This window comes from Pseudorasbora parva, chromosome 16 (assembly GCF_024679245.1).
Source record: "Pseudorasbora parva isolate DD20220531a chromosome 16, ASM2467924v1, whole genome shotgun sequence".
Taxonomy (NCBI): Eukaryota; Metazoa; Chordata; class Actinopteri; order Cypriniformes; family Gobionidae; genus Pseudorasbora; species Pseudorasbora parva.
In genome coordinates, this window is record NC_090187.1 from 24,472,856 (window position 1) to 24,488,858 (window position 16,003).

Below are 16,003 nucleotides of genomic sequence, written 5' to 3' on the forward strand. Positions count from 1 at the left end.
TCTTTGTAGCTTTACGAGAGAATGCCTCAGTAGTATTTAAAGACCAGTAAGATCAGCAAGTAATTTAAGAAGAATAATGGCCTAATCACTGTCTAATGATGACTGCAGCCCACAATTAATTTGGTGGGGTCCCGAGAGAGGTATCCGTTTCTGATCTCCTTCCCTAACGTTTGTGGCTTTGATGTTCTCATTAAGACCGCAGTGCAGAGGCCTGGTTCACAAATCAGAAACGAGAAAAATTGAGGCATGTGATTCAGGCCTGAGTCACCCGTCTCATTACCCAAGCCTCACAGTTGAGAAATAATTATGATAAAGATCTCATTCTGCCATTTTTGAAACATTTATCGGCACTTTTAGTTAGTGTCACTATTAATGTGCAATCATTACTTGAGCTTTGGTGTATGATACAGTAACTACAAGGCCGTTTACTTCAACCAAGATCTTTTTTATTTGAATAGAAAGTATCTTTTTTTTTTTTTTTTTTTTTTTTTTTTTTAGCTGAAATGAGTTACTTTCTATTGAGCAGACCAAACCATAAAAGGAACAAAGCATTACATCTTTTTAACTGCACTGACAGGCTTGGCTTTAGTATAGCATTAAACTTAACGACTCCAGAAAACTAGAGATTCTTTTTAAGCACTGGCATAAATAAATAGTTCACCTGAAAATTAAAATGGTCTTTTATTTATTCACCTTAATGTCTTTCCAAAGCCGTATGACTGTGAAACATCAAAGGGGGAGAAATATGGAAGATTTCAAGCTTCAAATAGGATGCAAACGCATTGTAGAAGTCACACTATTTCAAGTCTTCTGATGTCATACGATAGCTTTGTGTGAAAAAACAGTTTTTAAAAGTGCATCTTTATTTACTGATAATCCTTCATGAATAAACCATTGAGACATGTGAACTGAATCAAAAGATTTACTGAGAAGATCAGACTCAAATCAAGGAAGTCCCTAACACATAAATTACACTAGTATGCATATTTCTAATAATGTTACCTCTTCTTTTTTCCTAGCTGTTGTGGAACTACAAGCTGAACCTGACCACAGATCCGAAGTTTGAATCTGTGGCGCTGGAAGTTTGTACGAGCACCATGTTAGAGGTCAGGTTCTGCCATTGTTTTGCTGAATCATCATATTACTTCCGGTTCTTAACTGTTGCCCAACTATTTAGTCATGCTCTCACCTTGTGTGTATGCGAGGTGTGTGTTGTGGTCTCAATTAGGGCTGCACGATATGGCTTAGTGCAATTTTTCAAATCACAAACGCTGTAATTGTATTAAATAAATCTGTGCACTGCAGGTTTCAGAGTGAAACAAAGCACTATGTTCATTTACAGTAGTAATGTCCAGCCTAGGAAAATGTACATCTTCAACCTTTATTCCAATTTTATTGAAAATCAGTTATATTTTGTAAGCATTTTGCATTGTTGTGCTTGGAGTCAGTAGTTTAATTTGTGATAATGCAATGCCAAATTGTGCGGGCATCATTTATGTCTAGTCTGTCATACAAAGAAAACGAGAGAATGCCAAAACAAGAGGGAACCAAAAATATATTTATAACTGAATATGCTGTAGTCAATTGTAGTATCTTTTTCCTATGATCTTAGTTTTTTATGCATTTTTGTTTTTTCACATAGTACAATAATACAACTTTTTGGCATATACTTTTGTCAGATAAATACCTTATAAATACCTGTTTTGCTCTTCCCTTATATTTAAAATATTTTTGTGGTTTAAAGTTGGGGTAAGTGCTTTCTGGTAAACGTTTTTGATATTTCAAATCACCAAAACAAACACGCCCCTATTTTGATAGCTCTGCCCCACACATGCATAGCCCAGACAACGACTATGTTAGAATCTGTATGTTTCAGGTCGAATGTTCAATGAAAAAGTCATACCACCCATCACAAAAACACAAACTGTTCTCATGAACAACCCTATAGCACGAGCACGACAGACCAACTAACGAACATATTACAATTGACAAGATTAGAGGGTGATATAGATCATGAAAAGAGGAAACAAAAATAAATTAGGAATATATTATCTTACTTGTGGGACATATTTTGTGAGCTGACGCTTGAAACAGACAGTAGCCCCGTTTCCATTACCCTTCAAAATGCGCAAATTGAAATTGCGAATTGAAAATACGCCCAGTGCAAACGCGGCAATTTCGCAAAAACTCCCATATATCGCAAAAAAAAATGTATGCTCTCATGAGGTGGTTTTTCAGGCAATTCGAAAAAGGACATTTTCGCAAAACTCCAATGGAAACGTTTTTTTCGCATTTACAGGTGCGGTGAAGCATTGCTGCAACATATAGGGCCTATATAGCCTATTATATTTTCCACTCAATTGTGTCGTGATAACAACTTAACAAGCTTTAATGTAGTTAAAAGGCATATATTTTCTCTTAATAAGGATAGTGAGGTAACTTTAACCTAGTAATGACGGACCCCGGTGCAGCCACAAATAATATATAGGCCTACTGTAATTAAGACATATATTCAAGAAATATATTAAAACAAAAAGAGCTATAGTTTCAGCTTTACTGAAAGGCAGAGGAAACAGGCCAGCTACGCACTTCATTCCAGACGATCTTGGTTTGTTTCTTATTTAATATACAGGCAATTAATTGATTAAAATAAAAATACAATTTATACAAAACTAAATCCTTTTTTTAAGAAAGACTTTCTAGAAAATAAAACTCGACGTGGTCAAAATCATGTGATTTCCCCATCTTAAGCATATTGCGAATCTTAGGCTATATCTAACTCATGCTGCTCACTTTTCATAATCAACATATAAATTAAAATAATAATATTACAAGCTAATGTTTAGGCCTGAACATAGCCTATTTAGTTTCGTAGTTAGGCTGTTTTCTTTAACCCACCGCCGATAAAAGCGCCAACGTTTTCTCATTTTTCCTTCTTCCTTTAAAACAGCGGAAACAACTGGCAATACTCTGTCATTTTTAGCTATAGGCCTACTGATAAGTTCGACATAATTATAAACTATAAACTGTCTACTTTTATTGTGGACTCAGCAGGGAACTAATTATTTTGCATGCACTCACTCCAAACGCTGTCTTCATTATATATATATAAAAAAATGTGTTTATTAAATGCCATTTTTTTTCTTTCCAAAGCATTTATAAATTCAGTTAATATGTCCAACAAACGAAATGTCTAGCCAAAATAACGAAAGTAGTAAAAAACAAAAAAAACTAAAATAAAAAAACATTTGAGTTACCATGCAAATTCCAACATTTCGCTCTTCTCTATATGCGTCAACCTGGCGCGTGTAAAAATCGATAATTCTTTACAGATGATGGTTTGTTTGGAGAGAAGACGAGACAGAGTTCTTTATTTAACTCATAAAAGACAATATAATTACAGGAATACTGGATTCTAAACACAGAAATGCCACATTAAAGACCTTAAAGCAGATCTGACACACACACACACACACACATACACCTCCGTGCCGCTTAAGTAACAAGGGGCTTTCCTTGCCATTAATGCTTGGATAACACGCACGTCTCCTTCCAATAAAAATAATGGCTAGTGGGGTGGATGGGATATACAAACCTACCAAGTGCCATCATTTTGGAATGACATATCGCGAGAGGAAAATAATACGTTTTAGTCGCATTACTGCAGCTATGGAAACGCTGTCATTTCGTGATAGTTTTTTATCGACATTTAGGAAATATCGCAAAATTTTTGCAAATCTGTAATGGAAACGCAGCTAGTGAGGAGGTTTAGACGCTCCAGGGTTATACGTGTGGAAATGAACGGGTCTTTATCATTGCTATAGTGAACGACAATACGATCGCAAATGGACAATCAAGCGAACATGACACACAAGCATATTCAAGATAAAGCCAGCATATATTATTTCTGCGAAACAAAACAAAACAATGCTACTCGCCTATCGAGAATAAAAAAAGAAACCTCGGCCTTAGCTCCTTGAGTTCTCTCCAGTGCTGAAAAGCTGATACTTCTTGCCTGATCATAAACCTTCTTTTGTTCTTCAGACATCTCTCTCTTTCTGTCGTCACTCGACTAATGTCCATCCTTTGTGTCATGTATTTTGTAATAATGACGTGCACTGAGCGCTCTCTTCTCCCTGTCATTAGTAGACACGCCCTTTACTGTTGATTGGCTACAAGTTTTTTTATGCACTCGGCCCGAGTCTGTTTGATAAAGCTGTTTTGAAATAACACTTACCCCACCTTTAATCAATTTTGTACTGTCCCCTCTGGACATCACTTTTTATAGTTTGTAATATTTTTGATTTAATAATCACAATAAAAATACTTTTTAATATTGTATAGTCTCATTGAATGGGTCAAAAACTGTGGAAATGTGAAAAGAAAATTTCCCTCAAACCTCTTCCAGTAGCCATAAAGTGAACAGAGATGTTTTCAAATCGTTGAGCTCTCAAAGCTGACACACACACACACACACACACACACACACACACACACACACACACACACACACACACACACATATATATATAATATAAAATTGCAATGTCTTTTTTTTCAGTGTCATGCAGCCCTAACCTCAGTGCAAAAGAACTGCCGTCTATGTTTGTAATGCAGTGTGGTTTTATGTTTGACTGCGCTCTAAGCTTCCTTAATGTAATTAAAGTGAATCTCCGTGGACAAAAGTTTCTCACTAACGTCTTCATGAATGTGTGAGCGTGTGTTTTGATGTACATTTGTGGTTGAATTCACAATTTAATTACCATTAGTGAAATTGACTTGATATTAAATAGGGAATGGCATTTTTTCATATCTGTAGCATTGATGCCTGACTGCTCCATCTCACGGATAATGAAAAGAGCATTCATCTGTTTCTTAGCTGAAAGAGTGTGCAGATGAGGAGCGAGGGAAAGGCTATCTGATGTCCTGCCTGGTGGACCACCGTGCTAACATCACAGAACGCCAGTGCCATCAGTACATTACCAAGATGACCAGCATTATCTTCAGCGACTATCGGCTCGTATGTGGCTTTATGGATAGTTGCAGAGAAGACATCAACACCCTGCAGTGTGGAAGCATCACTGTCGGAGAAAAAGTAAGCTTGCGTTCCAATAATAGTGGAGAATGCTTTGACTCCTAGCCCACATAAAACCGCAAAGCTCTAGAATATCCCTTTGGGAAACCATAGGATGTTGGCTTGGTACCAGTTGGCTCTGTGATGCAGTGACTGCCATTCCCAAAGTGTCCACATTCCTCCAAGCATGATTTAATCTGAGAACCCGATCACCGCACTTGCCTTGTTCTCCTGGGTGCACTCTGCTGAAATTAAAAAAGTTAACTTTAGACTTGTCTGCTAGTTGACTATCCTATATCCTAAATAATACCTGAATATCCTAAATAAGCTCAGACTGCCACACATACCGGATGGGCAAGTAAGGAATGAAAATTATATTTAACATCTTAGTGGGCGTACACACATTAAAATGTCTTTTTAGATCATGTACTATGCAGTAATTAGATACTATTTTATGAGTAACTGACAGCTCCCATTCTGAGCACAGCTTTTAAATTTTGCGTTCCTTAAATTCCAGCACTTAATTACTGTGTAGATTTGGATATCATAATCAACACTTGTTTTACTTGTTTATAGTTTCTTTAGGTTGTTATTTTTTCCCAGGCCTCAAGAAGTGTTCAGTTGCTAAAGGCAGGGCCATCAATTAAATTCACAGACTAATTATTTAAAATTGGCAACATTATTCAGCAGAATTTTGTTTTATGTAATGTAATAATACTGCATATTGTATTGCATTGTATTGTATTTTATTGTATTTTTGACGTGTATTTATTTTAATTTTTATCTTATATTATTTAATATCTCTCACTCTTCCCAGTGTTGTTATTGTTACCAAACTACTAATAGTTGACATACATATACGCATATGTGTATGTGTGTGTATATATGTGCATGTACTATAATACTATGTAAAAATACTAAAAGTGTGTGTGTGTGTGTGTGTGTGTGTGTGTGTGTGTGTGTGTGTGTGTGTGTGTGTGTGTGTGTGTGTGTGTGTGTGTGTGTGTGTGTGTGTGTGTGTGTGTGTGTGTGTGTGTGTGTGTGTGTGTGTGTAAAAGAGATTTTATGTTATATATAAATACAATTATTTTAGTATTTTGACATACTATTGTAGTATTTATTGATATTCTGCATTTATTTTTTGCACTGTTTTAATAAAAAAGATTATTATATTATATTATATTATATTATATTATATTATATTATATTATATTATATTATATTATATTATATTATATTATATTATATTATTATATTAGTATTTTTGCTGGGGGAAGATTAATCGTGATTAATCGCATCCAAAATAAAAGTTTGTGTTTACGTAATATGTGTGTGTGCTGTATATAATTATGTATATATAAATACACACACATGCATGTATATATTTTACCCCAACACACATACAGATAGATAGACAGATAGATAGATAGATAGATAGATAGATAGATAGATAGATAGATAGATAGATAGATAGATAGATAGATAGATAGATAGATAGATAGATAGATAGATAGATAGATAGATAGATAGATAGATAGATAGATAGATAGATAGATAGATAGATAGATAGATTTGTTTTCTCTGTGAAATATCTAAAAAACAGAGTCCAAGTCCCACTAATTTGTCCTTTATTTATTTTTTTGCTTTCTGTTAGGACCTGCATTCCCAGGGTGAGGTGATTGCATGTCTGGAGAGGGCTCTGGTCAGGGAGGGAGAACAGCAGGATAAGGCTCATCAAATCAAGGGCGACTGCAAAAAGTCTATCATGAGAGTGGCTGAACTGTCTGCGGATGACTTCCACCTTGACCGCTACCTCTACTTCTCCTGCCGTGACGACCGGGAGCGCTTTTGTGAAAATGTATGTCACCTTCTCTAATATCATCTCGTCCATCACTATAACTACAACCTAATTTGCATACTTGTTCTACTCACTACCAGTATGTACTTTGCTGGTCCAGTACCATGAATGGGATGGGCTGACTTGATTGACAGCTGCCCCTCATGTGATATGAGTCATGCTGACAGGATTAGACCCTATAGCTGCTTTGTGTAGGAGATGTGGGCTGATGTGTTGATGTCTACGCGCATCACATGTGTGAACATGAAGTGTTGAATATCTCCCGGTTGTCCTGTCAGTGCTTAACCTTCTCTTGATGTGTTTTTTGCAGACCCAAGTGGGAGAAGGCAGAGTGTACAAATGCCTGTTCAACCATAAATTTGAGGAAGCAATGTCAGAAAAGGTGTGGCACATCTTTATTGATCTTATTGGAATTAAACGTATGATTATTTAATGTGAACACAAACTTAATGGAAACAAAAGCAGTTTTTGTTTTTCCAGTCCAGTGCAACAGTATGTGCATAAAATGTCAATGTGGGAGGGTAGTGTCTGAACCGAAAAGAACCCACAGGAATGTTGGTGGTCAGTTTAGTGTATGTGTTTGTCCTGTCCTGAGTGTCTGTGTACTTAATAAGCATCTCTGTCCACAGTGCAGAAACGCCCTGACCACTCGGCAAAAGCTCATTGCTCAAGATTATAAAGTCAGTTACTCTCTCGCAAAGGCCTGTAAGGCTGACCTACGCAAATACCGCTGTAACCCGGACACCAGCATGCCCCGTGCCCGAGAGGCCAGACTCTCCTACCTCCTCCTCTGCCTGGAATCAGCTGTTCACAGAGGTCTGTTAATATAAAGATTTTACCCAAACTTTGGGTATGTTGGGGGTGGGGATACAGATATGATGTTATTATATAATATATTGTTATAAGCCAGATTAAAAATTACATTTTTCAGTATTGTTTGATATTAGATATTTAAATTTGCATGTTTGTTTTTTTATTGATTATGTTTCATTATTATAATTTATATTACTATCAGATTATTATTATTTACATTCAGATTAGTGCCATATCAATAACTGTCCAGTAATAACGCATTGTTTTATTTATTTATTTTTATTTTTAACTTTTCAGTATTGTTTTATGTTGTATATTTAATTTAGCATGTTAATTTGTTGTTTATTACTCATTATTCGTATCATATGATTATTGTTCATATTTTAATTTAGATGTATTATTTATTTATTTAAATAACACATAAATATAGAAAATAAATACAATTATTTTAACTAATATTTGACACATTTTAAACTGAATATTATACTTTACATTATAATGTTATTATGCCTAAATTCACTTGTAGCATTTAAAAATATATATTTTATTTATTTGGACAAAATAGTATGGATATTGAATCAGTCATCATTAAATAATTATCATTCAGAATATTATATCATATGACTTATTATACATTATAATATAAATATTCATATATATTATAAATATGAATATATGAATATATACATATTAATATATATTCACCCCTATTATTTTTGTAATGTGCAAATTTTATACTGTACGCAGGATGTAAATGTTCTATTTTGTTAGAAGACAACAAAAGACAGTTTGTAGTATACAACTTAAGGGTTAATACATTTTTGCACAAGATCTTTGGAAAACATCAAATGCAGTAAACTGTATATATAGTGTAGTATACCGTAAGCAATGCGCTAGTGTTCTATTCCAGGCATACTGTTTCTTTTCATTCATGCATGTTCCTCTGTTCATTGCTATTTATTGATTTGCTGCAACCTAATACGTTTGTTCATTGCTATGTTCCTTCCCGCGGGTTTTACCGCTGTGATCTCAGGCCGTACAGTGACCGGAGACTGTCAGGGTGAGATGCTGGACTACAGACGCATGCTAATGGAGGATTTCTCCCTGAGCCCTGAGATCGTGTTGCATTGTCGAGGAGAGATCGAGGCGCACTGCTCAGGACTGCACCGCAAGGGCCGAACCCTCCACTGCCTCATGAGAGTCGCCCGTGGGGACAAAGGCATGGTGGACAACCTCTGTCAGACAGCAGTAAGAACCGTTGGGATTGTGGGAAAGGGTATTGGATATTTAATAGTACTTTGTACTTTTGTAAACAAATAATACTTTACATAAGTTTATTTTATGGTTGGCTCACCAAGGCTGCATTTATTTGATCAAAAACGCAATAACAAATGTAATATTGTGACTATCACAATACTATCACAATTTAAAATGACTTTTCTCTCTTCTTTTTTGTTTTGTTTTAATAATGTCCACATCAATCAAAAATAAGCAGTGTTTTACACACAATCCATAAACTAAACAATAATAATTATTAAAATAGTAATAGTTATAATGATAATAATAAAAAATGTGATGCATATGCAGTATGTTCATTATAACACAATAGGGGAAAACCAATAAGGAACAAACAAATATCCAGTATAAATCAACATACACTGATCAGGCATAACATTATGACAGGTGAAGTGAACAACACCTGATTATTTCTTCATCACTGCACCTGTTAGTGGGTGGGATGTATTAGGCAGCGAGTGAACATTTTGTTGTCAATGTTGATGTGTTAGAAGTAGGACGAATGGGCAAGTGCAAGGATTTGAGCGAGTTTGACAAGGGCCAGATTGTGATGGCTAGACGACTGGGTAAGAACATTTCCAAAACTGCAGCTCTTGTGGGGTGTTCCCGGTCTGCAGTGGTCAGTATCTATCAAAAATGGTCCAAGGAAGGAACAGTGCTGAACCGGCGACAGGGTCATGGGTGGCCAAGGCTCATTGATGCGCATGGGGAGCGAAGGCTGCCCTGTGTGGTCTGACCAAAACAGACGAGCTAATGTAGCTCAGATTGCTCAAGAAGTTAATGCTGGCTCTGAAAGAAAGAAAGAAGAAATCTTCACTAATCCTAAGAGACTTCAATGGTTCTTTCCCCATTTTATTAAATTACATGAGTTTGTCCGTAAGATAGAATCTAAAGCCGCTTTTCCACTGTTGGGCTGAAGGGTTCTCAGAATGCTAAGTAACGGATCCTGTTATGTTTCCACTTGAGCCTGGTATGGCATGACATGGCACGATTAAAAACTGTTCTCAGCCTGGCATTCTCAGCACGGTTGGCAAACCATGGCGAACTGTGCTGGTAGAATGCGTCTAGTGATGCAGCAACTCAGAATTGGTCACTTTACTGTTGCCTGGCTACCAGTTTTTCTTTAGCTGTCTTTTTTTGAGCAACGTAAACACAAATTTAGAATAAAATTAAAATAAGTATTTCCTATTTATGTATCTCATCATCAGTAAACCATTGCATTACAAAGCCAATGACTGGTGCATTTGTATTACATTCCGCACCAGCTAGCACTTATCGGCACGGAATTGAACGGTTTGGCCCAACGGTGGAAAAAAACGCTTGAGCTTTTCTAAAAAAGATCCTTTATAATAGCTAGCCAATCCCTATATAATGGAGGACTATCTCCAACCCATTTGTTCATAATGGCCTTGCTTGCCAACTTCAGCAATGGGTGAACAATGTCTTTTGTGTTCCTCAAAGGGAGGAGGCAAAATGGCAAGTAAACACATAGAGGGTGAGGCTTGAACTGTTACTTTACAAATGTCTGTGAGGGCCTCACAGATTGAAAGCCAAAAATTCTGTTATTTAGGGCGCTCTGATCAGGATTTTTGGAGCCGATCACAGGAAGCAGTATCTGCTTATATGATCACCAATACCGATCTATTTGAAGTCTTCTTTTTATCACGTAGAAGTATTTATAGGGATGTTCCAATCAGGATGTTTACAGACATTCATTCACAATAGCTTACACACAGCACAAGTCTGATTTTAATCTATGAATTTAATTCACAAAAAAGACAAGTAAACAGTCAGTAATAAAATAAGAACAAATAATAAATTTGGAAGCAGTAGCACAAATAAATAAAATAGAATAAAGATACAAATAAAGTAAAAACAGTGCTTGAGGTTTTTTCAGGTAGGTCTAACAGTAGTATATTGAGGTAAGAAATACTCAAGAAATTGAGTATTGCAAGTGGAATCAAATGTAAAATATGGTATGGTGTTCACTGAATAAATTAAATACTGATTAATCTTTACAATTAAGGTTACAAAAGTTAGTAATTCAAGAGCAGTAAGTGTCATTAATGTTAATTCAACCACAAAAGACAGCAAAAAAAGAAATGGGGACAAAAGCAGGTTTATTAGGCTGCTGTCACTTTAAGAGCTGCACTGGTACTGTTTACACAACATTCTCAACTGTTCACTTTAGACAAAACCTACTGTTTACATGCATACTCGTCAAGACGATAATTTGGTACATTCATTTGTGTGTATTTGACCATTTATTTGTTTGCGAGGCACACCTTATGTATGTGCGTGCACTTTGAGTGTGTATGAGCACTCCGTCTCTAGGAGAGCGTTTAAACATTGGCAAGACCTAAAAAGAAATGCAAATTATACACTTAAGTGATGATGCAACACTGCTTTAATTGTGCAAGCGACAATTCCTGTGTCAACTGTGCAGCTCTTTTATAGTGCAGACACGAAGTAGTGATATAAAGCCATTTGTGCATTTTAAGAGGGAAAGTGAAAGTTATTTAATAAAGAAATATGATTTGTAAATCACCTTCAGCATTATAATTATTTTACCTACGTCGAAAAGAGATTGAGACGGCGCATGCTACGTCATGCCGTACCTCTCACGGCAGGCGATCAGAACTTTCCAAAGCGATTTTTGGCCAAAAATGATCAGTAGCCTTTCAATCCCAAGTATTGTTACATTCCCACACAAAATGGTACCAAGGGAATCTTTGCAGTTCATATCATACTAGGAGACACTTGTTTGTTAAATTTGCTATACCTATAACGTCGATCCTGGGGAGCCACAGTCCTGCAGAGTTTTGCTTAAACCCTCATCAAACACAGTCCTGAACAAGCTAATCAAGGTCTTAAGGGCACTAGAAAGCTGCAGGCAAGTTTTATTTTTATTTTTTATCAGTGTTAGCAAAACTCTGCAGGACTGTGGCTCTCCAGGGCAGACTTTGGCCACCCCTGATCTATACGGTGACAGTAAACCCAATATACTATGTTAAACTGCATTACTCTGAGTTTATTGCAGACAGAAATAGTAGTCATTTCTGGGACATTTTTTGATGCTTACCCATGAGGTGGCTTCAATATCAAACCCAATGTTTTTACTTCAAGATTTTTGAAGATCAGTAAACTTATTATGCCTATATTCATATAATATTTAGTAGAATTTAGATATAAACTTTTGGGTATCATTTGCTACAAAGCAAAATGTCTCCACAAAGTGGTCATAATTTTACCTTTGTAAAAGAGATCATGTGTCACATGATCCTTCAGAAATTAATCTAATGCTGATTTGCTGCTCGAGTCATTTCTTATTATTAACAATGTTGAAAACAGTTTATTTTTGTGGAAACCGTGATATTTCTAGCTAGGATTTTTAAATGAATAGAAAGTTAAAAAAAACAGTGTATATATTTTTTAACGTTATAAATGGCTTTACTAGAGGTGTATGGTACATATGACGATACTGAACTCATGATACAATATTGCGATACAGACATTGCGATAAGACATATGGTAAAAGTTTAACAAAAAATGTACTGTGGTATAAACTATTAACTAGTTGCTTATTAGTATGCATATTACTAGGATATTGGCTACTTTATGACAAGTATTTATTAGTACTTATAAAGCCTATTAATGGCATATTAATGCCTTATTCTGCATGACCTTATTCTATATCCCTTAATCCTACCCAATACCTAAACTTAAATGCTTCAAAACTACCTTACTAGCTATTAATAAGCAGTAAATTAGGAGTTTATTGAGGCAGAAGTCGTAGTTAATAGTGAATGTGTTCCCATACTAAAGTGTTACCTGTACTGTTTATTTAAAATGGTAAATTTGGTATTAAATTGGGGGTGGAAATAAATAGGTTCGACCTTGGTGCTTGTAACCCAATGCACAGGACAATGGTGACAACAGAATAATTTTCATGATTCTGAAGCTGAAATTTTTATTTTTTTATTATTTGTCTTATATGCTGTATACCATCTATATTATTCGTCTTATACGAATATTTACAGTCTGTCACTGACTAGATATATTTAAAATAATGTAGGCCACTTTTTACTGGTAACATAAGACATGGCATTATCAGGACCCACAAATATTCCCCCCATTGCATTATTATACATTATATTCAACATTATATATAGTTGAATGCATTACTGACACTGACAAAATTCTCACACTGTAATCATTTTGGGTGAACTATACACAATATAGGTCATTATCCACGATACCCATTGTTGCATTTTTGTATTGTGATGTATTGTAACAATATATTGTTACATCCTTAGCCTTTACCATCACTTTTGATCAATTTAATGTGTCCTTGCTGAATAAAAGTATTTATTTTGAACGGTATTATATCTTACTTTTGAACAGTATAGTAGTCTTATAAGCATGAATTGCAATTTTCTTTCTATTATTTACTTAGACTACGTTTTAAATTGTCGTCTTTTTATATTTTTTCCAGCTGTGACTTTAATTATTTGTCTCCTGTAGCTGCAGACTCTTATCCAGTCAGCAGACCCCGGCACAGATTACCGGATTGATAGCGCTTTGAACGAAGCCTGTGAGTCTGTGATCCAGACAGCCTGCAAACACATTCGTAGTGGAGACCCTATGTGAGTCCTCTTAATGTAGTGCATATACTTTCAAGAAATTGTGTATTTTACTCTATCATCAATGTTCAAGACTCCAGGGGAAACTGCTAATCAGTTGGTCACAGTACTTATTTGGTGAGATAAGATTCCTGTAGAGATTATTCCACTTGACTTCATGCTTTTAATACTTCGATACTGTCTGGTTATTGAGTTTCCTCTTAAAGTCTTTCTTTCACAGGCACTATATTTAACTAGAATGGATTTAAAGGAGTGTTAAATCAAATTAAGTGTGTGTAGAGTGTAAATGTGTCACTGTCTTTTTCTAAGAGGAAGAAAGATGGGACATGCTTTCAAGTTGTAGAATGCAACAAAGTCCAGTTACAGTCTCTGCATTAAGGCCCCACTATACTGCAAATGTTCTTTTTTAACAGAAAACAAAAATGACAGCAGTGAGAACAGCATTTAAGAAAGCTTCGTATCACAGCTACGTGGACATGTTTGTACGAGCCCTGCAGTTTAGAGCGCTAATCAAGTCAAGTCACATTTATTTAAATAGCACTTTATACAACCAATTACTTTAAAGCAAGAAGCTTTACAATGTTAAACACATAGATTGTTAAAACAATAGATATAGTGTCTGTGACATCACCCATAGGTTTCTGAAGAGCATTTTTGAAGCCAAAAGTAGGCGGAGCCGGCCATTGCCATCTTCGCACGTCACCGTGCGTCACTCCCGGATAACTGAAAATGGGCAAAGGGGCGGGACTTGGGTGGACGTGGCTGAAGTGCCTGTTTGCTGAAACCACACCTGCCTAGCTCCACAGCAGCAATCCACCTGTCACTCAAGTGGCCACTCCCTGAATTATGCAGAACTTGAAGGTTTAATATAATTTAAAGGTGCCCTAGAATGAAAAATTGAATCAACTTTGCCTTAGTGAAATAGTAAGAGTTCAGAACATGGACATCACATACTGTGAGTCTCAAACACCATTGCCTCCTCCTTCTCATGTAAATCTTGTGTATGAAAAACACCACGGAAGAATAGGCGAATCTCAACTTAACACCAACTGTGACGCAATCGCTGGGATCATTAATATGTACGCCCCCAACATTTGCATAAGCCAGCACATGTTCATTGTCAGGTGAAACTGCGCAGCCAAATCATCGGGAGTTCTGCAGCTAAATAAGCATCACAAGAGGATAGCGAAAACAGCAGCTCATGGACACAGATGTCATGTATCAGACTGTGCAGGGGACGTGAGGACTTTTCATACCCTTCCCAGTGTTAAAAAATGTCAACAGTCATGGTTGATGTTTATTATAATCAGATACCGCAACAATTTAATTAAAAATTGTTCGTTTGCTCGGCCCATTTCACCGTGTACAGTTATTACTAACCTGGGACAATATCAAGCTTCGCTCAGCATCTAAAACTGAAGAAAGGGCCAATTCCAACTATATTCCTGCAAGCGGTATAGTGATGTATCCACTTATCCACATTGACTGTTTAAACAATTTATGATTAAATTGAAAGTTTCTTAGAGAGACAGTCTAGATAATGCAAGATGTTAGTACAGTAATAGTAGGAAACTTTAAATACCATACAAAACTAAATTTTAGGTTGATATTATTTTGTATTACAAAATACAACCATAGATACGCATGTCATACTGCGTTAGTTTAGTTGCTTACAGATCACTCACTCAATCCTTATAGCTAACGTCACCTTCTCCACCATATAAGTTAAAACGAGTCATTTGACAAGGCTTCTATTCATTTTGTAATAAAAAATATATATATTTATGTTTTTGAGAACTGAAGTATGATGTTTTTGTATGCTTGTATTTGAGTACATCACAGTCACTGCGTAGCCTACATTGTGACTAACGTTATATAAACATGCAATATCGTTGACGAAAAAAGACGAGTCTAAAATGTAGTTTAAAAAATAAAAACTTGAACAAAAAGCACTGGTTTTGGTTTTGTCAGGGGAAAAAATCGGTTTATTTGTTTTTAAATCTGTTTATTTCTTTCTTTAATTTTTAACTTTATTTTTAGAATTATTACTAGAATTATTTTGTGGAAAAATTTTGTGCACTTTAAAATAGACTGTAATTACTAATTGTCATTCATTCATTCAGTTTTTAAATGTATTTTATGATATTTGTAATAAATAATAATAATTTTAAAAAGTAAATCCATATTAGCCAATATTGAATTGTGCATTGCAATCTAATTGTCACTTAAATTTAATCTTTAAAACACTACAAATTCAACAACACTGTTACCATTTTTTCAAATTGTACATTATAATGTTGTGATGGCTAAATTCACTTA

General features: G+C 35.5%; 1 protein-coding gene across 1 annotated transcript in view; it reads left to right on the forward strand.

Annotated features, from left to right (window-relative positions):
* The window catches only part of glg1b (golgi glycoprotein 1b), a 69,445-nt gene that overhangs the window by 15,894 nt on the left and 37,548 nt on the right, over positions 1-16,003 (forward strand). Inside the window, exons 3-9 of the mRNA XM_067419990.1 lie at positions 1,020-1,106; positions 4,880-5,095; positions 6,729-6,932; positions 7,243-7,314; positions 7,562-7,748; positions 8,779-8,993; positions 13,566-13,687. Coding sequence (XP_067276091.1) covers positions 1,020-1,106; positions 4,880-5,095; positions 6,729-6,932; positions 7,243-7,314; positions 7,562-7,748; positions 8,779-8,993; positions 13,566-13,687 — 1,103 coding nt within the window. The remainder of the gene's footprint in view (positions 1-1,019; positions 1,107-4,879; positions 5,096-6,728; positions 6,933-7,242; positions 7,315-7,561; positions 7,749-8,778; positions 8,994-13,565; positions 13,688-16,003) is intronic.